Source organism: Phaseolus vulgaris, chromosome 4 (assembly GCF_000499845.2).
Source record: "Phaseolus vulgaris cultivar G19833 chromosome 4, P. vulgaris v2.0, whole genome shotgun sequence".
In the NCBI taxonomy this organism is placed as follows: Eukaryota; Viridiplantae; Streptophyta; class Magnoliopsida; order Fabales; family Fabaceae; genus Phaseolus; species Phaseolus vulgaris.
In genome coordinates this window covers 583,222-610,364 of record NC_023756.2, presented here as the reverse complement: position 1 = coordinate 610,364, position 27,143 = coordinate 583,222, and the positions used below count along the sequence as shown (strand labels likewise).

General features: G+C 33.6%; 2 protein-coding genes and 1 long non-coding RNA gene across 4 annotated transcripts in view; all 3 read left to right on the top strand.

The window, feature by feature from the left end:
* Positions 1-21,774, top strand: part of LOC137836683 (uncharacterized) — a 68,464-nt gene extending 46,690 nt beyond the window's left edge. The window contains exons 3-5 of one of the 2 annotated variants that reach the window (XR_011085333.1): positions 11,587-11,728; positions 19,542-20,240; positions 21,338-21,774. This is a non-coding gene — a long non-coding RNA (uncharacterized lncRNA). Of the gene's footprint in view, positions 1-11,426; positions 11,729-19,541; positions 20,241-21,337 lie in introns of those variants that run through there. The other variant, XR_011085332.1, reaches the window with a different exon arrangement.
* LOC137836675 (uncharacterized) lies at positions 14,395-18,245 on the top strand. Its single transcript, XM_068645363.1, has 5 exons — positions 14,395-14,619; positions 16,685-16,913; positions 17,288-17,389; positions 17,466-17,897; positions 17,986-18,245. Exons 2-4 carry the CDS (start codon positions 16,689-16,691, stop codon positions 17,880-17,882), a joined length of 744 nt encoding a protein of 247 aa, XP_068501464.1. The 5' UTR covers positions 14,395-14,619; positions 16,685-16,688; the 3' UTR covers positions 17,883-17,897; positions 17,986-18,245.
* Positions 21,775-22,028: 254 nt separating the features above from the next.
* On the top strand, positions 22,029-26,489 carry LOC137836559 (uncharacterized). Its single transcript, XM_068645225.1, has 10 exons — positions 22,029-22,032; positions 24,062-24,213; positions 24,353-24,468; positions 24,608-24,688; positions 24,764-24,866; positions 25,110-25,184; positions 25,627-25,723; positions 25,850-25,942; positions 26,022-26,206; positions 26,329-26,489. The coding sequence occupies exons 1-9, from the start codon at positions 22,029-22,031 to the stop codon at positions 26,042-26,044; spliced, it is 744 nt and encodes a 247-aa protein (XP_068501326.1). The 3' UTR covers positions 26,045-26,206; positions 26,329-26,489.
* The last annotated feature ends 654 nt before the right edge of the window (positions 26,490-27,143 follow it).

The following is a 27,143-nucleotide window of genomic DNA, read 5'->3' as shown; positions in this document are numbered from 1 at the left end:
GCTACTCTACCAAAACTTGTGAAATTTCGCCCAACTTTCTGTAATTTTATTCTGGATCCGTACTGCGCTGAAAAAATTCACACAAGTACTTTCATATGTTGTTTGCACCCAGGTAAGGAGGCACGTCCATAAACAAATCACAGAAGGAAGATACGGGGAAGAAAAGGCAGGACGTTTTGTTTTCGGAAAACTAGGTTTGTTCACTCTCGGTCTGGGACTTACTACGCCTTACTCCTTGGGTATTTTGGTCTGAAATTTTTACCATACATTCGGCACTGTGTCTATTTAGATTTGGCTGAGACTTGAGCTCCAGATTCCTCTCACATGATTGGCAATAAATTTTTTATTCATTAGTGCCATGGCTGAAAGGAAGCTTCGTCTGTGTGTGAAACTGTTTGATTCTTTTCGTGGGTGATACTCATCCGTTTAACCCGAAATTTGTCGCGTTTTTTCCCAAATTCAGTGCAGATTCTTACGTGGAATTTCAGAAAAAAAACTATTTCCGGAGAATTTTTCAGAAATTTAATGCAAACCAAAGGCTATCCTCTACCAAAACTTGTGAAATTTCGCCCAAATATTCTTCAATTTTATTCTGGGTTCGTATTGCCCTAAAAATATTCCCACAAGTATTTTCATATGTTGTTTGCACCCAGGTAAGGAGGCACGTCCATTAACAAATCACAGAAGGAAGATACGGGGAAGAAAAGCCAGGACGCTTTGTTTTCAGAAAACCAGTTTTGTTCACTCTCTGTCTAGGACTTACTACGCCTTACTCCTTGGGTATTTTGGTTTGAAATTTTTGCCAGACGTTCGTCACAGTGTCTATTGAGTTTTGGCTGAGACTTGAGTTCCAGATTCGTCCCACAAGATAGGCAATAAATTTTTTATTCATCACTGCTAGGGTTGAAAGGAAGGTTCGTTTATTTGTGAAACTGTTTGACTATTTTCGTGGGTGAATGCTCATCCGTATGACCCAGAATTTGTCGCGTTTCGTCCCTAACTCAATGGAGATTCTTACGTGGAAGTTCAGGAAAAAACTATTTCGGGAGAATTCTTCAGAAATTTTGTGCAAACCATAGGCTATGCTCTACCAAAACTTGTGAAATTTTGTCCAACTATCAGCAATTTTATTCTGGGTCCGTATTAAGCTGAAAAAATTCACACAAGTACTTTCATATGTTGTTTGCACCCAGGTAAGGAGGCACGTCCATAAACAAATCACAGAAGGAAGATACGGCAAAGAAAAGTCAGGACGTTTTGTTTTCGAAAAACCAATTTTGTTCGGTCTGGGACTTACTACGCCTTACTCCTTGGGTATTTTGGTCTAAAATCTTTACCAGACGTTCGTCACTATGTCTATTGAGTTTTGGCTGAGACTTGAGCTCCAGATTCGTCCCACAAGATTGGCAATAAATTATTTATTCATAACTGTCAGGGCTGAAAGGAAGGTTCGTTTGTGTGTGAAACTGTTTGATTCTTTTCGCTGGTGAATAATACTTATCCGTTTGGTCCGAAATTTGTCGCGTTTTGTCCCAAATTCGGTGCAGATTGTTACGTGGAATTTCAAAAAAAAACTATTTCGGGAGATTTTTTCAGAAATTTAATGCAAACCAAAGGCTATCCTCTACCAAAACTTGTGAAATTTCGTCAAAATATTCTTCAATTTTATTCTGGGTTCGTATTGCCCTGAAAATATTCCCACAAGTATTTTTATATGTTGAGTGCACCCAGGTAAGGAGGCACATCCATTAACAAATCACAGAAGGAAGATACGGGGAAGAAAAGCCATGACGTTTTGTTTTCGGAAAACCAGTTTTGTTCACTCTCGGTCCTGGACTTACTACGCCTTTCTCCTTGGGTATTTTGGTCTGAAATTTTTACCATACGTTCGTCACTGTGTCTTTTGAGTTTTGGCTGAGACTTGAGTTCCAGATTCGTCCCACAAGATAGGCAATAATTTTTTTATTCATCACTGCCAGGGCTGAAAGGAAAGTTCGTTTGTGTGTGAAACTGTTTGACTATTTTAGTGGGTGAATACTCATCCGTTTGACCCAAAATTTGTCGCGTTTCGTCCCTAACTCAATGGAGATTCTTACGTGGAAGTTCAGGAAAAAACTATCTCATGAGAATTTTTCAGAAATTTTGTGCAAACCAAAGGCTATCCTCTACCAAAACTTGTGAAATTTCGCTTAACTTTCTGCAATTTTATTCTGTGTCTGTATTGCGCTGAAAAAATTCACACAAGTACTTTCATATGTTGTTTGCACCCAGGTAAGGAGGCACGTCCATAAAAAAATCACAGAAGGAAGATACGGGAAAGAAAAGTCAGGACATTTTGTTTTCGGAAAACCAGTTTTGTTCACTCTCGGTCTGGGACTTACTACGCCCTACTCCTTGGGTATTTTGGTCTGAAATTTTTTCCAGACGTTCGTCACTGTGTCTATTGAGTTTTGGCTGAAACTTGAGTTCCAGATTCGTCCCACAAGATTGGCAATAAATTTTTTATTCATCACTGTCAGGGCTGAAAGGAAGGTTCGTTTGTGTGTGAATCTGTTTGAATCTTTTCGTGGGTGAATGCTCATCCGTTTGACCCGAAATTTGTCGCATTTCGTCCCATATTCAGTGGAGATTCATACGTGGAATTTCAGGAAAAAACTATTTCGCGAGAATTTTTCAGAAACTTTATGCAAACCAAAGGCTACTCTACCAAAACTTGTGAAATTTCGCCCAACTTTCTGTAATTTTATTCTGGATCCGTACTGCGCTGAAAAAATTCACACAAGTACTTTCATATGTTGTTTGCACCCAGGTAAGGAGGCACGTCCATAAACAAATCACAGAAGGAAGATACGGGGAAGAAAAGGCAGGACGTTTTGTTTTCGGAAAACTAGGTTTGTTCACTCTAGGTCTGGGACTTACTACGCCTTACTCCTTGGGTATTTTGGTCTGAAATTTTTACCATACATTCGGCACTGTGTCTATTGAGATTTGGCTGAGACTTGAGCTCCAAATTCGTCTCACATGATTGGCAATAAATTTTTTATTCATTAGTGCCATGGCTGAAAGGAAGCTTCGTCTGTGTGTGAAACTGTTTGATTCTTTTCGTGGGTGATACTCATCCGTTTAACTCGAAATTTGTCGCGTTTTTTCCCAAATTCAGTGCAGATTCTTACGTGGAATTTCAGAAAAAAAACTATTTCCGGAGAATTTTTCAGAAATTTAATGCAAACCAAAGGCTATCCTCTACCAAAACTTGTGAAATTTCGCCCAAATATTCTTCAATTTTATTCTGGGTTCGTATTGCCCTAAAAATATTCCCACAAGTATTTTCATATGTTGTTTGCACCCAGGTAAGGAGGCACGTCCATTAACAAATCACAGAAGGAAGATACGGGGAAGAAAAGCCAGGACGCTTTGTTTTCAGAAAACCAGTTTTGTTCACTCTCTGTCTAGGACTTACTACGCCTTACTCCTTGGGTATTTTGGTTTGAAATTTTTGCCAGACGTTCGTCACTGTGTCTATTGAGTTTTGGCTGAGACTTGAGTTCCAGATTCGTCCCACAAGATAGGCAATAAATTTTTTATTCATCACTGCTAGGGTTGAAAGGAAGGTTCGTTTATTTGTGAAACTGTTTGACTATTTTCGTGGGTGAATGCTCATCCGTATGACCCAAAATTTGTCGCGTTTCGTCCCTAACTCAATGGAGATTCTTACGTGGAAGTTCAGGAAAAAACTATTTCGGGAGAATTCTTCAGAAATTTTGTGCAAACCATAGGCTATGCTCTACCAAAACTTGTGAAATTTTGTCCAACTATCAGCAATTTTATTCTGGGTCCGTATTAAGCTGAAAAAATTCACACAAGCACTTTCATATGTTGTTTGCACCCAGGTAAGGAGGCACGTCCATAAACAAATCACAGAAGGAAGATACGGCAAAGAAAAGTCAGGACGTTTTGTTTTCGGAAAACCAATTTTGTTCACACTCGGTCTGGGACTTACTACGCCTTACTCCTTGGGTATTTTGGTCTAAAATTTTTACCAGACGTTCGTCACTATGTCTATTGAGTTTTGGCTGAGACTTGAGCTCCAGATTCGTCCCACAAGATTGGCAATAAATTTTTTATTCATAACTGTCAGGGCTGAAAGGAAGGTTCGTTTGTGTGTGAAACTGTTTGATTCTTTTCGCTGGTGAATAATACTTATCCGTTTGGTCCAAAATTTGTCGCGTTTCGTCCCAAATTCGGTGCAGATTGTTACGTGGAATTTCAAAAAAAAACTATTTCGGAAGATTTTTTCAGAAATTTAATGCAAACCAAAGGCTATCCTCTACCAAAACTTGTGAAATTTCGTCAAAATATTCTTCAATTTTATTCTGGGTTCGTATTGCCCTGAAAATATTCCCACAAGTATTTTCATATGTTGAGTGCACCCAGGTAAGGAGGCACATCCATTAAAAAATCACAGAAGGAAGATACGGGGAAGAAAAGCCATGATGTTTTGTTTTCGGAAAACCAGTTTTGTTCACTCTCGGTCCTGGACTTACTACGCCTTTCTCCTTGGGTATTTTGGTCTGAAATTTTTACCATACGTTCGTCACTGTGTCTTTTGAGTTTTGGCTGAGACTTGAGTTCCAGATTCGTCCCACAAGATAGGCAATAATTTTTTTATTCATCACTGCCAGGGCTGAAAGGAAAGTTCGTTTGTGTGTGAAACTGTTTGACTATTTTAGTGGGTGAATACTCATCCGTTTGACCCAAAATTTGTCGCGTTTCGTCCCTAACTCAATGGAGATTCTTACGTGGAAGTTCAGGAAAAAACTATCTCATGAGAATTTTTCAGAAATTTTGTGCAAACCAAAGGCTATCCTCTACCAAAACTTGTGAAATTTCGCTTAACTTTCTGCAATTTTATTCTGTGTCTGTATTGCGCTGAAAAAATTCACACAAGTACTTTCATATGTTGTTTGCACCCAGGTAAGGAGGCACGTCCATAAAAAAATCACAGAAGGAAGATACGGGAAAGAAAAGTCAGGACATTTTGTTTTCGGAAAACCAGTTTTGTTCACTCTCGGTCTGGGACTTACTACGCCCTACTCCTTGGGTATTTTGGTCTGATATTTTTTCCAGACGTTCGTCACTGTGTCTATTGAGTTTTGGCTGAGACTTGATCTCCAGATTCGTCTCACAAGATTGGCAATAAATTTTTTATTCATCACTGCCAGGTCTGAAAGGAAGGTTCGTTTGTGTGTGAATCTGTTTGAATCTTTTCGTGGGTGAATGCTCATCCGTTTGACCCAAAATTTGTCGCATTTCGTCCCATATTCAGTGGAGATTCCTACGTGGAATTTCAGGAAAAAACTATTTCGGGAGAATTTTTCAGAAATTTTGTGCAAACCAAAGGCTATCTTTTACCAAAACTTGTGAAATTTCGCCCAACTTTCTGCAATTTTATTCTGGGTCCGTACTGCGCTGAAAAAATTCACACAAGTACTGTTGTTTGCACCCAGGTAAGGAGGCACGTCCATAAACAAATCACATAAGGAAGATACGGGGAAGAAAAGCCAGGACGTTTTGTTTTCGGAAAACTAGTTTTGTTCACTCTCGGTCTGGGACTTACTACGCCTTACTCCTTGGGTATTTTGGTCTGAAATTTTTACCATACATTCGTCACTGTGTCTATTGAGTTTTGGCTGAGACTTGAGCTCCAGATTCGTCTCACAAGATTGGCAATAAATTTTTTATTCATCACTGCCAGGGCTGAAAGGAAGGTTCGTTTGTGTGTGAATCTGTTTGAATCTTTTCGTGGGTGAATGCTCATCCGTTTGACCCGAAATTTGTCGCATTTCGTCCTATATTCAGTGGAGATTCCTACGTGGAATTTCAGGAAAAAACTATTTCGGGAGAATTTTTCAGAAATTTTGTGCAAACCAAAGGCTATTTTTTACCAAAACTTGTGAAATTTCGCCCAACTTTTTGCAATTTTTTTCTGGGTCCGTACTGCGCTGAAAAAAGTCACACAAGTACTGTTGTTTGCACCCAGGTAAGGAGGCACGTCCATAAACAAATCACAGAAGGAAGATACGGGGAAGAAAAGCCAGGACGTTTTGTTTTCGTAAAACTAGTTTTGTTCACTCTCGGTCTGGGACTTACTACGCCTTACTCCTTAGGTATTTTGGTCTGAAATTTTTACCATACATTCGTCACTGTGTCTATTGAGTTTTGGCTGAGCCTTGAGCTCCAGATTCGTCTCACAAGATTGGCAATAAATTTTTTATTCATCACTGCCAGGGCTGAAAGGAAGGTTCGTTTGTGTGTGAATCTGTTTGAATCTTTTCGTGGGTGAATGCTCATCCGTTTGACCCGAAATTTGTCGCATTTCGTCCTATATTCAGTGGAGATTCCTACGTGGAATTTCAGGAAAAAACTACTTCGGGAGAATTTTTCAGAAATTTTGTGCAAACCAAAGGCTATTTTTTACCAAAACTTGTGAAATTTCGCCCAACTTTTTGCAATTTTTTTCTGGGTCCGTACTGCGCTGAAAAAAGTCACACAAGTACTGTTGTTTGCACCCAGGTAAGGAGGCACGTCCATAAACAAATCACAGAAGGAAGATACGGGGAAGAAAAGCCAGGACGTTTTGTTTTCGTAAAACTAGTTTTGTTCACTCTCGGTCTGGGACTTACTACGCCTTACTCCTTAGGTATTTTGGTCTGAAATTTTTACCATACATTCGTCACTGTGTCTATTGAGTTTTGGCTGAGACTTGAGCTCCAGATTCGTCTCACAAGATTGGCAATAAATTTTTTATTCATCACTGCCAGAGCTGAAAGGAAGGTTCGTTTGTGTGTGAATCTTTTTGAATCTTTTCGTGGGTGAATGCTCATCCGTTTGACCCGAAATTTGTCGCATTTCGTCCTATATTCAGTGGAGATTCCTACGTGGAATTTCAGGAAAAAACTATTTCGGGAGAATTTTTCAGAAATTTTGTGCAAACCAAAGACTATTTTTTACCAAAACTTGTGAAATTTCGCCCAACTTTTTGCAATTTTTTTCTGGGTCCGTACTGCGCTGAAAAAATTCACACAAGTACTGTTGTTTGCACCCAGGTAAGGAGGCACGTCCATAAACAAATCACAGAAGAAAGATACGGGGAAGAAAAGCCAGGACGTTTTGTTTTCGGAAAACTAGTTTTGTTCACTCTCGGTCTGGGACTTACTACGCCTTACTCCTTGGGTATTTTGGTCTGAAATTTTTACCATACATTCGTCACTGTGTCTATTGAGTTTTGGCTGAGACTTGAGCTCCAGATTCGTCTCACAAGATTGGCAATAAATTTTTTATTCATCAGTGCCATGGCTGAAAGGAAGTTTCATTTGTGTGTGAAACTGTTTGATTCTTTTTGTGGGTGAATACTCATCCGTTTAACCCGAAATTTGTCGCGTTTTATCCCAAATTCAGTGGAGATTCTTACGTGGAATTCAGGAAAAAAAACTATTTCGGGAGAATTTTTCAAAAATTGTGTAAACTAAAGGCTATCTATCATCTACCAAAACTTGTGAAATTTCGCTTAACTTTCTGCAATTTTATTCTGGGTCCGTATTGTGCTGAAAAAATTCACACAAGTACCTTCATATGTTGTTTGCGCTCAGGTGAGGATGCACATCCATAACCAAATCACAAAAGGTGATGAGAATGAAAAATACATGAAGATGACCAAGGATGCTATACTTTAAAGGTATTCTCAACAAGCAATTACAGAGGCCATCAATAAGAGGAATGGTCAAGGACAACAATAGTTGAAGTTCTTCCTAGTAGTCTTCTTAAAAATATGAGGCCCAAGCCCGACATAAGGCCCAAGCTCAAGTCATAACTCAAAGAACTACTAGGAGCAAGGGCACAAGCATTAAATAAATGAGCATCACCACTCTTGTATAGTTGTAGGAGGTGTGGATATTAAAATAGGAGTGGGAATGTACAAAATAAAGTCACATTGTCCATGTGACTTAGGGGGATGGTGTAGGAGTAGTTTAAGAGGTTCCAAAATAGAAAAAAAAAGGTCACACCTTCCATGTGACTCAAGTTTGGCTCCAAATTTGAATTAGATTTAGAGTGAAATTTGAATTTGATTAGCTTTTCATTTCAGCACCTCTAAGGCTATAAATAGAGGTGCTTGCTCTTGTAAAATTCAGATTTGAAAATAGAGTAAAGTTACTATGCTCAATTTGTGAGTGATTGTGAGACTAGTTCTCCTCTTCCTTGTCTTATCTTGTGATGTATTGGGAGCATTCAAGTGGCGGCAAATCTGCACTTATCTTGGAACATTCATCATCCAAGTGGCGTGTCCATTTCCCAAACCAAGCTTCAACCACATAAGTTTCATCCTCCTTCATCTTGTTTCTTCAATTTCAATCTGTAGATTCATTTCTTCTTTCAATTCTGTCCAGTTTTTGCAATTACACATTTCAATTGTTTTTCTATTTGTGTTCTTGTTTTGTTCTTGCTTTCCTTTTAATTCCGCCAAGTGTTTGTGATATTGACATGGACTCATTGTTTGAATGAGTTTAGCTTCTCTTTTGGATGGCATTATCCTCCATTGAGATGACCTTAAGCCTCCTTATATATTGTGTATCTTGTTTAGTGTCAATCTAGCTCATATCATGTGGTATCTAGAGCTATGTTGTGCTGAAATTTTTTTTTGAGTTGTTGGACACTTTGATTCTGTTTTGTGTTAGTAATTCCGTTTTTGCTTTATTTTAAGTCTTTTTTGCTATTTTTAATTGGTGAAATTCATTGTGTTTGAGTCATTTTGATTTTAGAATTCATACTTGTTTTGTGTAGTCATGTTTTTCCTACAATGTCATCAATTTCTTGTAGTCCTTTTATTGCTAATTTTGGTTGATTGCTTTTATTTGAATACAGTTTTGTTTGTGAATCTGTTTTTATAATGTCAGCTAAGATGTCAAGTTGCATAATAATGTCTAACATGAAAGCTTTTACAATATATATATATAATATAATATAATTTATATTTGATATTTTAATGTATGTATATATATATAATTAGTGTCCTGCGTTAATATATTTTTTTCAGAATATAATTTAATTTTTTAATTTTATTTTCATATTTACAATTTACCTTTCGGTAATTTCTACATGTCCAGATTGTTATCCAACCACAACATATAATAGTAAGCGTGTTAACCAAATATCGTTGTTCCATCCTTCAAAAGAATATCGAGACATTTATTTTAACTCAAAATTAGTTACATAATTTTGAACAGGTAACATTAGTTTAATTATTTATTACTTAATCTTTTATAATTAAAAAATTCTTATTGTATATGGGGATAAAAAAAAATAATATAATCTTTATTATTGCATTCAAGACTCTAACCCTAATATTATGGAAAGGCTAGAGACGTGAATTATTGATATTGGATAGTAATATATTTTTATGATTTTGGATTGTATTTTCCTATTTAGATTTTATGTTTCAAAAGGAATACGTTGGATTGACTTTTGAGATAATTATTTAGATTTTATTTGAATGTTATTTCTAATTATTATTTAGTGTTTTTTATATGATATTTAGAATTACCATTTATTGATATTATTATTATTATACATATATATTATAGTCATTATATGCATATTGATTTTAGTTTTCATATTAGAAAATAATAAGAGAAATAAAAAAACTAAACTAAAACGTTACCATTTTTAAAAAATGAAGTTAACCCATCAATTTGTAATGGAGTAGGCTGGGTAAGACGAGAGTACCCTCTAGGGTTTTAAAATTAAAAGTAGATTTTGGTTTTCCTTCTCCTCCATTGTAGTTCCATTGGAGTGCACTGCTCCAGGTTCTCATTTTTTCTTTCGTCTTGGTTGAGTTTTGTGGACCACTATATTTGGTTGGTTATTAGCACTTGTGTGTGATGATTTAGACTGCTTCTTCCTGCACTTCAATACCTTCTTGTGTCGTCGAAAATACCATTTTATTCTTTTTCTGTCTGACATACATCATCTGAAAGATGTTTTTGGATCCGAAAGTGTTCTTTATATTTATAAAAACCATAAGTTTTTTGGATTTGAGATAAACTTATGGATTATGTAATCCAAAAACTAATCATGCATTTGAAAAAAAAAAAAAAACTTCTAGATTACATAATCCGAAAGCTAATCTTATATCTAGAAAATACTTCCAAATTATGTAAATTGAAAGCTAATCACACATCTGGAAAAAAATACTTCCGAATTATATAATTCAAAAGCTAATATCATGTATAAAAAAGACTTCTGGATTATGTAAACCTATGGATTGTGTAATCCAGAAGCTAATCATGCATTTGAAAAAAGATTTTCAGATTACATAATCCAGAAACTAATCGCAATCCAAAAAAGACTTCCAGATTACATAATCCAAAAGCTAATCAAACATTTGAAAAAAAAATGCTTTCAAATTACATAATCTAGAAACTAAAAACTCACATTTGAAAAAAGACTTCTGCATTACATAATCTGAAAACTAATCTCAATCCAATTTTTTTTTTTCCTGATTACATAATCTAAAAGCTAATCAAGCATCTGAAAAAAAAAATGGTTTTCGAATTATATAATCCAGAAGTTAATCTCATGTATAGAAAAAATTTCTGGATTATGTAATCCAGAAACTAATCACAAAAGACTTTCAGATTACATAATCCGAAATCTAACAAAAGACTTTCGAACTACATAATCCAAAAATATTAAAGAAGAATATTTTTAGAATAAAAAAACTTATGGAGGTGGCACATGGAGGTGCAGGAAGAAGCAGTCCCCCTTATGATATAGCTCCAATGATACATATATAAAAACTCACAAAAATGTAAAAAATTATCAAATACTCGTAAATAAAATATTATATTGTACATAAAGATAAATGTGAATGTGATTTTTTTTTTCTTAATTTAGAAATTAAATAATAAATAATTGTAATTCTTCCGTGAAATCACTCAAATGTCATATCCAGTATTCAAGCATAATATTCTAAGTCATAAGTAAACATATTTCAATCATAGTCATCTAATATAATCATTTTAAGATTTAAATTAAAAAAAATTATTTACATAATTTATTTATTATAGTGTTCATATATAATATAAATATAAATGATGAGAGAAAACAAGTTGAGTATTGTCATACACATACTTGCATTCATTCTAAAATAAGGATGTATTCCCTAAGGTTTGAGTAGAGTTTATGATTCCTAACCACAACCATCATTATTCCCAATACCATCACTTCTACAATTATCACCACCACTTATTATTGTCTGCATGTCTACCACCATTCATGACACTACTACTACCACCACTTCATCAAGCAACATCACCACAGTCTCCACCACCATCCTCATTGATACTGTTATTATTACCTCTATTAGAAAATAGGGATACCCCAACTAAATCATTCACTGAACATAAGTCCCGGAAACTAACCTTGCTATAACATTTACATATTGCAAAAACAAAAATTGCTTCTTATGTAGAAAGGAATGGCAATCAACATATATAACCACCTAATAAGAAGAAAAACAACTTGGTCCAGGAATGTGAGCGTTGTCGGAATCCAAATGGCGAAGACTGGGGAAAGATTGCTCACATCCAAAAACTGGATGTTCGATCATAAGATGAGTCAGAAGTTCAAAATTAGGTGTGCATCTATTTCAATTTGTCTGCCACTTCAACAGGTTCCAATTCTCCACAATATCTTTGTACCTTTTCGATTACCATTTTCTTATTTGCAAACGTTAACCCTATAATTGTCATTTTCCAAACAAGAGCAGCACATGTTATACTTAAAGGAGGATGGTTCTTATTTCATGCTACTACAGTTTCTGACAAAAAAAAAATGAACTTAAACTTAATAAGAAATCATTGGAACTAAATGATCCAAAATATGAAGTTATGGGTTTTGAGTGGAGGAAAGATGAATGGAAACTGAAGTGGACATTAAGGACATTCTGTAGCGGCCAAAATCTTGCGTGAGCCAGTAGCGGACTCTACTTTCGTCGGCCAAAATGGGTAAAAGCCCACGCAAAAATCACATTGGACGCAAAATGGGAAATTAGCTTCCAAATTTTTGCGTGGGCCTCTTGCAGACGCTGGTATCGTCGGCCAAAAGGGGTAAAACCCACGCAAAAATCACATTGGACGCAAAATGGAAAATTAGCTTCCAAATTTTTGCGTGGGCCACTTGCAGACGCTAGTATCGTCGGCCAAAATGGCTAAAAGCCGAAGCAAGAATCGACGCATATACGAAGCCCACGCATATGCGTCCGCAATGGCCCACGCATATGCGTCCGCAATGGCCCACGCATTTTTAGGATTTTAAATTTAAATTTATTTAATTTATAAAAAATATTTTAATATTTAATTCTTTATTATATTTATTTTAAAATTATTTCTTTAATATTATAATAAATTATTTAATTTATCATTTTTTTATATAATTAGTTAAATTAAATTTATTAAATTAATTGAGTAAAAGAAAATATATATTTAAATTATTTAAATGTTATATAAAATATTTTATTATTTCAAAAATTATTTATTTTAAATTATTTTATTTATATATTGTTATAACTATTTTATTTTTGAAATTATGATATAAATTAGTTAAATTACATTTATTAAATTGATGAAGTGTTTAATTTTAAAATTATTTAAAAGAAGTTATCTTAAAAAGTTTATAAAGATTTGAAAATATATAGAAAAATAATAATTAATTAAAAAATAGTAAAAAAAATAAAAATAAAATGCGTATTTAAATTTTGTAAATATTATATAAAATATACATAAATTCAAGATGAAGTAATTAATTAATGCAAATGGTAATGGATGTATTTAAAAATAGAGAATAAATTTGATCTAAAAATGTTTCTCCTAAATGAATGATAAGATCATCTTAATGAATTAGCGAAAATGTATATGATACAAACATATTAAGATTAAGTGCGTGAGTAAGTAACTTATTATTAATTATTAGATTGATACAATATTCAAAGTGTTCCAAAGTTGACTACATGCTCTATAAATGTCATTGTTATAGTTACTTAGTATGATTTCGAAAAGAAATTAATGTTTTCCAACTGAAGCACATAATAATGTAGTAAGTAACGAGAAGATACATATGCAATATTCCTTATAAGTGTTTTAATATAGTTTCCCAATATACTAAATAATAGGTCTTTGACATAGTAAATTTAGTAGACTTAGTTTTTAATAAACGTAACATAAATAAGTAAGTTTCGACTGGGTGGGATATAGAATGAACTTAAAATCATGCAATAGAGTTCATGATTACATTTTGGATTATAAGTTATGTGCCATGGAAGGTTGGCCGAGACGAGTGGAATCATCACGGTCGGCCGACCCATACTACTGTTAATGCTGAAACTAAGGTCAGTGAAGTTAATCTGTCATTAAGGATAAGGTAATACAACCCTAAGCGAGATCCACTCCACTAATCATACCCAATAAGGTCAGCCCATTAAAATAATATACACAGCACACATTCGAAGAAGAAAGGTACGTCATTTATTACTGTTCACCTACCAGAATAATGATCACCCACTTCACTGACTTAGCGTTAGAGTGCCTTCGCAGGTACTCCCCATCGGTGTTCGCCATAGACCGAGAGCCGAGGAAAGAAGCACGAAGATGAGAAAGACCCTACTCAAGCACCCAACAATCTACCCGACCGAGGGAAGAAGACGAAGACTTCAATAGTTGTCTAGGTCTCATCTCCCTAGCAGGAAGAAGTTAATAACCGTAGTCCATTGTCAAGGTAAGAGTTGAACTAAGAAGTGCATTGTAAAGGCTAAAAGAGAGTATCATAAGCAATTTGAGAAATATGAGTCATTTCGTGATAGTTATAGAAGTAACTTAAAATCATGGAATATAGTTGATTATTAGATTTTGGATTATAAGTTAGAAGGGATGATGAGGGTCTCAAGAGCAATTGCAATAATAGGATTCATTGATATTTGTGGTAGTAAATGTTAAAGTCATTTTTTATTGTATAAATTAAATTAAATATTTTTTATTGTATAAATTAAATTAAATATTTTTTATAAATTAAATAATATTTTTTTACAATTTAAATTAATTTTATGTTGTAGAAATGAAATGAAATTATTTTATATAAATTAAAGTAAATATTTATTGTATAAATTAAAATTAATTAATTTTTGTATTGTATTGTATAAATTAAATTAAATTGTTTTTTATAAATTAATAAAAGTTTTTGTTATATAATGAAATTAAATTTTTTTTATTAAATTTAAATTTTTTTATATAAAAAATGTTTTAATTTATTTGGGGGTATATAGAATTTTTTTGGGGTTCCCGGTTTTTCAAAACCCCCAAATCCCGAAAACCTAATTTCCCATTCCGCGCGCGAGCTTCATCTTCGTCTTCAAGCTTCTCCTCCGCATCCAGCTTCCTTCGCACAAGCTTCCACCGTGACGAGCTTCCCCTCCGCGCGAGCTTCCCCTCCGCGCGAGCTGCCCCTCCGCGCGAGCTGCCCCTCCGCGCGAGCTGCCCCTCCGCGCGAGCTTCCCCTCTACCTCCTCCTCAGGTTAACATTTTAATGATTTTTTATTTGGATATTGAGTTGTGGTTGCTGGTTTGGAATTTGTGTTGGTTTCTGGTGTGATTATTGGTGGTTTGGAATATTGCTGGTTTGGATTACTGTGATGTCCGCGTTTCTGAAAAAGGACTTCACAGAGTCACTCACTCACTCTATGCATCCTATTTAGTTGGCTGGTCCATCTACTTTCATTCTATAAAACAAAGGCTTACTTAATTGGCTAACTATTGCTTATCTTATGTTCTAAGCTCTGACCGATGGCATGTGATTGTGATTTTGTTTTGTTTCATTGTTAAGCTGTTTATGTCATTTCCTAGTTCAATATCAACACATACCATTCATAAGATATATTAGGAGCTATTTTTTTCATCGTGCCCCCAAATTATATGACAAAATATTAACTTGACAATTCATGATTTGAATCACTACTAGATAACCTTGACCTGCACTACAGTCACATATACAATAATTGATTACAAACCAAACTATTTATTTGCACCTTGAAATACGCAAGTTACAATACTGACTGCGAGGCTGGGAAAATGGGGAAGAACAATAAGAAAGTAGACGACAAATTTTAATGGGTTTTCTACATTTAGTAATTATATTACAACAATCAAAATTACAAGTCTAGATAAAGATCAACTAAGTGGTGGGATGATCAGGTTTAAGGATTGCATTACGAAAAATGCATTTGTCACTTTCAATCAGTCAATTAGCAAAAAACTTTGGCCAGCTTATTGGGCCATAAAATTAGAAAAAGTGATTGGGGTGTCTAAATTAAATAAAGGCTGCAGAGAGTAAAAACTTTGGGCAGCTTATTGGGCCATAAAATTAGAAAAAGTGATGTTGGGGTGTCTAAATTAAATCAAGGCTGCAGAGAGTAAAAACTTTGGGCAGCATATTGGGCCAGAAAATTAGAAAAAAGTGATGTGGGGTGTGTAAATTAAATAAAGGCTGCAGAGAGTAAAAACTTTGGGAAGCATATTGGGCCAGAAAATTAGAAAAAAGTGATGTCGGGTGTGTAAATTAAATAAGGGCTGCAGAGAGTAAAAACTTTGGGCACCTTATTGGGCCATAAAATTAGAAAAAGTGATGTGGGGTGTCTAAATTAAATAAAGGCTGCAGAGAGTAAAAACTTTGGGCAGCATATTGGGCCAGAAAATTAGAAAAAAGTGATGTGGGGTGTGTAAATTAAATAAAGGCTGCAGAGAGTAAAAACTTTGGGAAGCATATTGGGCCAGAAAATTAGAAAAAAGTGATGTCGGGTGTGTAAATTAAATAAGGGCTGCAGAGAGTAAAAACTTTGGGCACCTTATTGGGCCATAAAATTAGAAAAAGTGATGTGGGGTGTCTAAATTAAATAAAGGCTGCAGAGAGTAAAAACTTTGGGCAGCATATTGGGCCAGAAAATTAGAAAAAAGTGATGTGGGGTGTGTAAATTAAATAAAGGCTGCAGAGAGTAAAAACTTTGGGAAGCATATTGGGCCAGAAAATTAGAAAAAAGTGATGTGGGGTGTCTAAATTAAATAAAGGCTACAGAGAGTAAAAACTTTGGGCAGCTTATTGGGCCATAAAATTAGAAAAAGTGATGTGGGGTGTGTAAATTAAATAAAGGCTGCAGAGAGTAAAAACTTTGGGAAGCATATTGGGCCAGAAATTAGAAAAAAGTGATGTCGGGTGTGTAAATTAAATAAGGGCTGCAGAGAGTAAAAACTTTGGGCAGCTTATTGGGCCATAAAAAAAGAAAAAGTGATGTGGGGTGTCTAAATTAAATTAAATATACATTCAAGTTAAATTAAATGAAATTGCAATTTATGAATTACGATGTTTATATGTATGCATTCAATGAAATTACGATGTATGTATTACGATGTATGAATGAGGACGTATGAATTATTGTTTTATATTTAAAATACTAAGTTTAAATAATAAAGTTCATATGTGAGATATGCAGTGCATTGGACACTGATATCCACATGATTCATGTATTAGATCGTGTCTAGGGTAAAAGTATAGGATTAGGTGTTGATACTTCCTGATGAATGTGCAGAACAATGGACCGAGATTGGATGTATGAAATGCTTGATTCTTCAAGAAGATTGAGACAACCCTTCATAGATGGTGTTCATCATTTTGTTTCTAAGGCAATGAATCAAGTTTCATACATACCAGATGGAGGGGTAAGGTGTCCGTGTGTGAAATGTTGCTGTGAGAAAATTCTCAAACCTTCTCATGTTAGGAGTCATCTCCTTCAACATGGCTTTCAACCAAACTACAAGGTATGGATTTATCACGGAGAAGTAAGGACAAATGAGGTTAACTTAAACATTGCATCTACCAGTTTTGATAACATTAGGCGTGATGATGACTTTGGGTCATTAGTCGAAATGGTGAACAATGCATACATGCAAGAAAGTGACATAAGAACTCGTTATGTCAATGTTATCGAGGATGTAGAAGAACAACCTAATGCTGAAGCACAAAAGTTTTATGATATGTTAGCATCTGCTCATCAACCCATTTATGATGGAGCAACTGAGTCTAAATTGTCAATAGCCATAAGGCTTTTGGGCGCTAGAAGCAATTGGCACACAAGTGAAAAATCATTTTACATTTGCAACCTATAATGCTTTTAATTGTACAACATTATTAGGAACGTCAATATGGCCGTCCTCCAGAACCTGATGAACTATTTATGGCCACCCACACAAATAAGAAGGGTGAATGGGTTGATTCTCGTGCTCGAGAAACTTATGTAAGTTATTCTTTTAAATTGTTTTATATTTATATTTTAATTTTCTAACATTTTCATTTTGTAATGATCTGTGTAGGAAAAGTATCATGAGCGCTTGAAGGTCCTTCAAGCAAATAGTTCTCAGGACTCTAACACTGATGTCCACCAACTTGATCCTGCAACTAAGCTTCAAACATGGAAGGAAGCTGCCGGAGGAAAGAGTAGAGGTCGGGTATATGGTACGGCAGACTTGGCTGCTAACATCCGCCAAGGAGTCTCTTCTCTCACCCAAGCCTCTGCGTCCGACACTTCACAATCTGGACAAGTGACTGAAAATCAAATGCTTCGTGCTGAACTTAGTATGTGGAGTCAGAAGTATGCACACTTGGAGGATGAGCTGAAGGTTATAAAAGATAAACTTATCTCTATGGAACAAGAAAAAACTACTTCCAATAGCACAACACAATTCCATCATGAGTATGATCCAGAACAGGATGATCAACCTATTTCTTAAAGTACATCCTATAATGTAAGTTTAACTATTTGATATTTTTATTATATACTAAATATTTTAATTATTTGATTTATTTATTTATATTGTTTATATTTTTTTACAGGTTTATCACATCAGGTTTATCACATCACTATGAGATTCATTTTGCTACTTCTAGTTAAATTTGTAATGTACAATTTTAGTTGTAATATTTTTTCAAGTATTCATATCTTTTGTTTAACTATTTCTATTGCTTTTCTACTTTGGATGTGTTTCTGGATTTTAATTTCATACTTTGGATGTGTTTGTGGATTTGGGTGTTTATAGATGTATTGTGAATGATAGGAATTTGTTTCAATGTGATTTGGTTTGGTTGGTATTTAATTTTTACAGGTAATCTGGTTAGAAAGCAAAATAAAATGTTTTTTTTTTTCTTCATCACATGTGTCGGCCATAGGCCCACGCAAGTTTTTTTAAACATGCGTCCGCTTTTGCGTGGGCCAAGCCCACGCAAATTCTGATATTTTTTAAATATATATTTTTATCATTTTCGTCGGCTAGACCGACGCACAAGCGAAATAAAAATTCTGCGTCGGATCGCCCACGCAAAAGCCGCCGCATATGCGTCCATTTTGTGTTCTGCATGTTGCGTCCGTTTTGCATGGGCTTGGCCCACGCAAGATGCGTCCAACTTTCTGGCCCACGCTAATTTTCATTTGCTTCCAGGCTTTTTTCGTGGGATGTGTAACGGACGCGAATCGGACGCATAAGCGTCTGTTTTCTAGCTTTTGCGTCTGTTTTTGGCCCACGCAAAATGGCTTTTTTCTTGTAGTAGGAACTTGTAATTGAAATTTAAAAGTATTTTTAAACCACTTTTTTCTTTATTAAAAAGCTCTTGTGATGTTCCATCAAGATATTTAAACATTAAAAGAAGTTTTATGGGGTTCAATCAACACTGAGTTTTACAGAAGAAATAGTAATAGAAATAGCTTGAATATTGTTCAGAATGAGTGTTAAGCTGCCAAACCCTCATGAAGTTCTTTGGTGACAACCAAACTGCTATGCATAATGAACCTAAACTGAGACAATTTCAGTAATATTTTTAAAACAGGGTCTAATGTGTAAGGCCATGCATCCATCCATTTTAGTGTTCACCCACACAACCTTGTAATTGTCCAATTTTAGTTTCCTTAATATTCTGATCTTGAGACTCAAATTCATATTTTCAACTTTTTCCTGCTGAGACTGATCTCATAGTTTTCTGTTTGTATTCAAGAGTACTAAGATTCAATATCTTGAAAAAAGAGAAGCAAATAAATGTAACACTACTGCCCATTAGAAAAACAACTTTATACTCAATTGGTTCAGTAGTGTGAGTTATTGAAAACCTTCTGCTACTTGTGTTCAATTCCTACCATTAGAAAAAAAAATCATATTTACCCCTCAGTAAGATAAAACTCAACTTGATATTTTCTAAATTATTTGATTCATACACTGCTAGTTAGTTCACTTAATGCATGAGTTCAACTAAATAATATAAATACCTGGGATTAGAAATATCTTAATTTTAATTACTATTTTAAAGCATCTTTTATACGATACTTTTGGCAATATGATGGTAGTCTTTCTCATATAATTAACAAATATTCCAACATTGAAATTCAGCCTTTTCTTGTATAGATATAAAGTGAGTTTGGTTGTGGTGACATGCCTTCAGCTTTTGTACTTACTCAGTTGTGAAAATTCCCATGATCCATTACGACTTCCTTCAAGAAATAGTGATCGATGATTGTGACTTGAATATTCAGAAAGTGGATGTGGACACTAAAAATTGTGAAGTGCATGAAGTTCTAGCATGTGGCGTTTATTCTCCAAAGATTACTCTGTAGTTGGAAGGTATAGTTCCATCCATCACCATCCTGTAGCTTGGTATTCTAGAAAATTGATTTTCTTGTCTACAGTTATCCATCTTTCTTCTTGATCCATGCTTGGTGCGTTAAATAAATAAAGTTTCTGACAAAGAAAACAAACTTAATAGAATGCAGTTATTCACACCAGTTCAGTTTTCATGTTCTTGATTATTTTTGAATGATGAAATGAAGCTAGGGGTATTGACTGGAGACAAGATGAAGCTAGGGGTATTGACTGGAGACAAGATGAAATGAAACAGCTGAGAACATTGGGTACATTAAGAATGGCTTGTTCTGAATTCTGTTTCCAAGGAACTTGTATTAAATATAAACTAGTTTTATTTTCCTTTTCCTTTTACAGCTATGCTTTTGGTTTACTTTTAGATAAGACATTAAACAAATAGTGATCACTCTTCATTCTGAGATATCCTGCCATTGGAAAACAAGGGAGAAGGAGTGTCCAGCAAAGGTAAACTTGGAAGTTATTTCCAAATAATTTTTTCTCTCTGCTTTATATGTTTACACAATGATTGCTTAGGCCTCTCTTGAAATCATTAAGGGATTTGGCAAATAAATATTTTAAAACAGAGTTCTAATATAAATAAAGGAAGTCCTTCAATTATTCTCTGAACATGATTTTGGAGAATTCCTTTCTGAGTATGCTACAAATCATACTGTGCTTCTGTCAAACGTAGTCATTGCTTGAGGTATCAAAAAATTATAATCACATCAGCCAAAACACAAAATATGTAGTACAGGGTCAGGGGAGACAACATTCTCTATCAGTGATGGGGCAAATTATGTTGGCATCAGTGGTGTTGAAAGAATTCATGTCTAAAGATTCACTTGATTATACCTATGTGGTCTATGCTTTTACCTTCCTTTAAAAAGATTAGCCTTCTCTGAATTCATAAAAATGAAGAAATTGAGTATTTTAATTCTATCTATGGAAGTATTTTGAAGAGCTTATCGGAAGTTTATTTGAGATAATCTCTATTTTTTCAATACCTTTTTCAAAAGAACTCCTTTTAGCTTATTCCATTATGTTCAATGCTCAAATTTAGAGAACAAGAATAACTTAAGTTGTTTTCATGAACACATACTTAAGCTACCTTTTCCACACTCACATGTGGTATTTTTTCTGTGTTATTTAACATGTGGTCCTAAAATGTGAACAGGACTTGGAGTATTATGTTAAATTATGGAGAAATTGAATTGTAGATAATCAACCAACCTGTGAAACCCCTACATTTGCACCTTAGGTTATTGGTAAAGTTATCAGTACAGAATCTAACTGTTAGAAGTGGCTGTGCTACTCCATCATTTTCATCATCTGTTTCTCTTTTATTTTCTTCTTTTCTTTGATAGAACCTTGGTCTGCAATAAAAGTTTAAAGACTCTCAACAGCAACAAGGTCCATCATATGCTTATCCAATCTCCAATCCAATGCTAATGTATCGATGATGTGTTGACTTGTCTTTTGTTAGGTTTTGATTTTAAATTAATGATTTTATTGGAAGACAAGAAGCTTTACTAATCAATCATTCATACTATCGCTTTTTACAGTATCCTTTTCTATATCTGGAGGGAGTAGAAGAGACCCTCTTTAGAGATCTTACTCTTGACCACTGTTTTTGTCTTGAATCAAGCCTTGAGAAGAGAGAGTAAGGTGGCTGTTTTTGAAATACTTATGGTCACAGTGTGTTGTGTGGAGTGTGATATTATAAGTCTTTCCAAAGTCTGTTCTACCCATGTGTCAAGATATGATGAAGAGAAAACAAGTACAAGGGTTTGAAGTTGGATTATGAGAGGATGAGTTACCTAAACAAGTCCAGGGAAAACTACATCTGATAGAGAGATTGAAGCAATGGGAGGTGTGAAATGTAAATGCTTCTAAGCATCCATTCTTAGAACTTGAAATTGTACATGCTTTCTTAGTGAGGTAGGAAATAGCATTCAAGTTGTTTGTGAGCATTTTATGTAACTTCTATTTTTTATTCCTTTTGTTTTGCATAATCAGGAGAATTATTCTATAATTAAGTGTAGATTTTATTCTCTATTTATTATGACAAATTTGTTAGTGATTTGTTTTGATTTGTACAGCTGTAATCACGTATTATTTCTTGCTTTCATTACCTAATAGTTCTTTCCTCATACATTACAAACACCTTTAAAGTATAAATATTATAAAATAAAATCCAACAACATACATTAAGAAACAAATCGGATCATTAAAAAAAAACGTAGACATTATAAGATGAGTAATTTTTTTTAATAAACTCAAACAAAGTTATCAATATTACAAAATACCCTAAAATCACGAAAAACTATATAATTAATTACTAAAGCAAACAAAAACTTGTTTGCATATATAGTATTTTAATCACACTATTACACACTGAAAACACCACAGCAATATTCAAATAATGTTGAAAGATAACATTATTCAATAACTTGGAAGATAATCTTAAATTGTAGCTAACAACCACAACTATTCTTCCAAGATCGCATATCAAAATTTCATCCGAATTTCATATCTAATTACTATCCACCTCAAAAATGAAAGTGAAGTCAAATTGTCTTTAGGATTTTGTTCCAAAACAATTTGTTAATAAGAATAAAATCTAAACCTTTATGTTTATTATTCTAACAACTTTTAATACCGGTTATTAGATGAATCTTAATGAATAAGATTAATGAATTATTAAGTAATATGTGTTTTTTATATTAATATAATTATTTGGTATTAATACGAAATCTTGTTAATCATATATTACACAATGTTTTTCCATTAATAATTCAGTGTTTATATTTTCATTATGAAAAAATTATACCAATACAGTATTACGAAACATTGGAAAGTAAATAAAAAGAGTTGAAAGATAGTAGTGTATTAGTGTTAGGTGGTAGAAGAAAAACACAAGATCTCAGAAGATCATTAGACTATTTTGATTCAACATTTTTATTATTCGTCACCTATTTTTTTATGTGCACCTCCTAGAAGTAACGAAGGTTTCAAAATCGCTAGGAACTATAGGGAATAACGGGGCTTCGAAACCGTTGGGAATTACAGGAGTTTCACAACCGTTGGAAATTACGAGGGTTTTGAAATCGCCGGGAATTACAGAGGTTTTAAAACCGTCGAAAATTACGGGAGTTTCTAAACCATCGGGAAATAACGGGGTTTCAAAACCACCAGAAAGTAATTATTTTTCAGGGTTCGTAAAAATCATCAATAATTCGTTAGCGACGCTGGATATTCTAGGGACATAGTAAACTGCGAGTAATGCAATTTACGGGGGTTAAAACCGTCGGAAATGCCAAATATAACCCCACTAAATATTTTTTTTTTTAGTGAGAGTACACTACAAGAAAATGTTGTAATAGTAACTAATTTAGAAACTAAAAAAAAATAGTTTCTATAGAAACCAATTTAGATACTATTTTATAAACTAAAAATTATTGGTTACTAAAAAGGTATCTATTATTAATAAAAATTATAATATAATTAGATACTATATTTTTGGTAGCTAATAATAAAAATAAAAATAAAGTTTTTTTTAGAGACCATTTTTTTAGTCTCTTGTTAAGATGTAATTGGAAACCATTTTTTTAGTCACTTTTAATTTAATTTAGAAACTAATTTTTGGTCTCTAAAAATAATAAAATTAGAAACTAATTTTTTAGTTTCTAATCATCATATAATTTAGATACTTAAATTTTTAGTCACTATTATTTAAATCTAGATACTAATTTTAGAATAATTAAATTTTATAAAATTAATTTTTAATTTTTAATTTATAAAATATTTTAAATTTATATGAATAAATTTACTAAACTATTATTTTTAGTATAATATTAAAATAATTAATATTAATTTAAAATTACATTTAAAATAGTATTTTAATCTTTTAATTTTATTTAAACATAAAATTAAATTAATTATAAATTCAAAATATTTTTTAAATTAAAAAATTATGAATTAATTTAAATAGATATACATACTTTTTAAAAACTTATTTAATTTTTTTAAATATGAGAAAATATTCTGCAGTTTGAATTTCTAACGCTATTAGAAATAAGTACATTTTACTAATTTATTTAGAATTATTTTTCTTATAAAATATTTATAAATTTTATTTCAATAATAATTTGCAAGAAATTATTACTAAATTTATTTTATTTAAGTTTGTATATATTTAAATGTTTTTTATATATTTTTTTAGAAAAAAATACTTTTTCTAAAATTCTACTTGATAAATATTTTTTTCCTCTCTTCTTCTTCTTCAGTCGCAACCTTCCTTCACTCCACTCCCTGTTTCCTTCCTATTCACTCTCAATCTCAATCTCGTTCCTCTTTCTCAGTATTGCTTGTTCTTGATTTCACTCTCAGTCTCATTCAATTGGTTCGTCTCACTATCTTGTTCTTTGTTCAAATCCAGGTAAGTCTCATTCTTCTTCTCCACACGGTCTCCTTCATCTACTTCACTCTCAGTTTCGTTATTCTTTATCACTGCCGTTCTCGTTCTCAATCTCGTCCAATTGGTTCATCTCACTGTCTCTTTCCTTGCTCAAGCTCAGGTAAATCATTCTCAATCTCTATATCTCGTGCTTGCGACTCGGAATATTGTCGGTGACGGTGCTCAAACGCAATATGATCTTCAGTGTCACAGGCTTCAAGTTGTTCGCACAATTAGGTATGGTTTTTTTATTTTGATTTTATTTTTAGCAAGTTTAATGATTCTCATACTAGAGTTTCGATTGGGGAAATCTTTGCCCATATACGTAATTACATATTGATAAAAATGTGGTAGGTTCTGTATTCATGCTTGGCAGATGTTTGACATCTTTGTTGTGGGGAGCTATAGTTGATCGCATTGGTCGAAAACCCGTAATACTTGCAGGGATCATTTCAGTGTAAGTATACATGTCAATGAACTGCATGCTTAGCTTTGAAGATTCCCATAATTATCAATGCTTACTTCATTTCAGTGTCATTTTCAACACACTATTTGGCCTTAGCAAAAGTTTTTGGATGGCTATTCTTATGAGATTTCTTCTCGGATGTTTCAATGGTTTTCTAGGACCAGTGAGGGTATCATATCTTTAACTCCTACTATTTCACACTTTCTTGTTTTTTCCACCGGTACTTGGATACAAATTTTGAATGCATGTGTTGATTATAACTTCATTCTCTTTCAAACTTTCATTTCTACATTTTCTTGTCTAACTACTTTATTTAACAAGCCTATGCCATTGAACTTTTTAGAGAAGAACACCAAGCTCTAGGACTGTCAACTGTAAGCATCACTAACTCTTTTACATTGTTAATTCTTAGAACTGCATTTCCACAACAAGTCATGTTGTGATTGGTTTAATAATTGGCCCTTCATTGAGAGGCTATTTGGCTCAGGTACTATTCATATTCTTAGCCATCTGGAGTATAAGATAAATCTTGCATAAAGCCTTGAATTTCCATATGTTTATAAGATGAAATGTTTTGAATTGAAAGTATTCTGGTTTTCTGAGAAGGTTAACTGCTGAAATTCTGTATTTCATTGTAGCTAGTAGAGAAGTACCCAAATATTTTTCCAAAGAATTCCTTTCGGGATAAGTAAGTGGACTTTCATATTCAGTTTCTGTTTAAATTGCTTTATCATTTGGACTAGATAAACTTCTCCAGAAAATTAGTTTATGCCTGAATCATTTTTATAGAAGCTAGTACAAGAAAACTTTTACAAATTAGATTAAGAATAATCTGATTTTTGCTTACTTATTATGTTTTTCTTTCTTATTTTATCTTCCTATAAGTACTCATGGAGAACTTTATTTTCCAAACATAAATCATTTTGTAGGTTTCCATAGTTCTTGCCCAACCTCATAACATCAGTATTTGCACTGTTAAAACCATGAAGAAGGGAGAGAAAGTGATTTTAAGTGTGAAGCCTCAATGTAAGTTGTCTGCTGATGAATTTAAGTGTAAATGCTTGTAATTCTTAATGTGGATGATAACCTTGTCATTTTATGGATTTAAAACATGGTTATGATGTTTCCTTACCTATTTTTGCATTCTTGTAGTGAAAGTAATTGGTAAGCTACAAGATGGTACTTTGTTTTTGAAGAAGGGTCATGATGATGAAGGGGAGCTGTTTGAATTCAAAACTGATGAGGGTAACTTGAAAAAATGTCTCAATGTTTTTCCCGATTCCCACTAAATTATTTATTAAGCTAGCTAATGTGAGTGTTTTAGGATTGAGCATAACAAGCAATTGATGGGTTTGACAAAGCTATTTTGATTATGAAGAAGGGTGAGGTGACATTGTTAACTGTTGCGCCCCAGTATGGTTTTGGCTCATCAGAGTCTCAACAAGAACTTGTTGTGTTCCTTCTAACTCCACTTTGTATTATGAGGTTGAGCTAGTATCATTTGAGAAGGTAAGTTAATAAACAATCAATGATTTACAATTCTGCACTCATCTTGTGTTTCAATTTTCATTCTTTCATTCCTTTATCCATTGTTTGCGTTTGTTTCTTACTGATTTGTAACAATCTTTCAGTTCTAGCTTCCAAGACCGTCCTTGATTTGTTCCAGCCCAGAAGCTTGTCAGGTGCAAGTAGGCACAAAAAATGTAAATTCAATCAAGATAGGAATAGACTAAACTTTCTTGTACATATAACTCATGGATATTAACAAAAGTTGAAAGTAGATTTCAAACTACGGCGAGTATCTTGAGTTTATGTGATTATTTTCTAGTTTCTACTACAATCTTAGTTCACATTCATAATTCATAAAAAAGTTCTTTTGTAAAATTTGAAAAACAAAATTGAAAAATTTCTCATTTATAACTATATTTTGATTCTGAAAATAATTGCTTTGAGTTTATGAACTTTTAAAATTAGTGAACTTGAATCTACAAATAAATATAAAATATGAAAGAGTAAGTGTGACGAACGTCTGCTAAAAATGTTAGACCAGAATACCCGGAGAGTAGGGCATAGTAAGTCCAAGACCGAGAGTGAACAAAACTGGTTTTCCGAAAACAGAGCGTCCTTGCTTTTCTCCCCCGTATCTTCTTTTTGTGATTTGTTTGTGGACGTGCCTCCTTAGCTGGGTGCAAACAACATATGAAAGTACCTGTTTGAATTTTTTCAGCGCAATACAAACTCAGACTAAAATTTCGGAAAGTAGGGCGAAATTTCACGAGTTTTGGTAGATGATAGCCTTGGTTTGCCAAAAATTTCTGAAAAATTCTCCCGGAATAGTTTTTTCATGAAATTCCACGTAAGAATCTCAACTGAATTTGGGACAAAACGCGACAAATTTCAGAACAAACGGATGAGTATTCAGCAACGAAAAAAATCAAACAGTTTC

What these genes read in the sequence shown, in the direction of transcription:
- LOC137836675 (XM_068645363.1), top strand. Translation starts at nt 16,689, where the DNA reads ATGGACCGAGATTGGATGTATGAAATGCTTGATTCTTCAAGAAGATTG. An exon ending in GCTTTCAACCAAACTACAAG is followed by an intron (nt 16,914 to 17,287) that starts GTATGGATTTAT and finishes CAACATTATTAG; the next exon opens with GAACGTCAATATGGCCGTCC. An exon ending in CTCGTGCTCGAGAAACTTAT is followed by an intron (nt 17,390 to 17,465) that starts GTAAGTTATTCT and finishes TGATCTGTGTAG; the next exon opens with GAAAAGTATCATGAGCGCTT.
- LOC137836559 (XM_068645225.1), top strand. An exon ending in CTTGCAGGGATCATTTCAGT is followed by an intron (nt 24,689 to 24,763) that starts GTAAGTATACAT and finishes ACTTCATTTCAG; the next exon opens with TGTCATTTTCAACACACTAT. An exon ending in TTTAAGTGTGAAGCCTCAAT is followed by an intron (nt 25,724 to 25,849) that starts GTAAGTTGTCTG and finishes GCATTCTTGTAG; the next exon opens with TGAAAGTAATTGGTAAGCTA.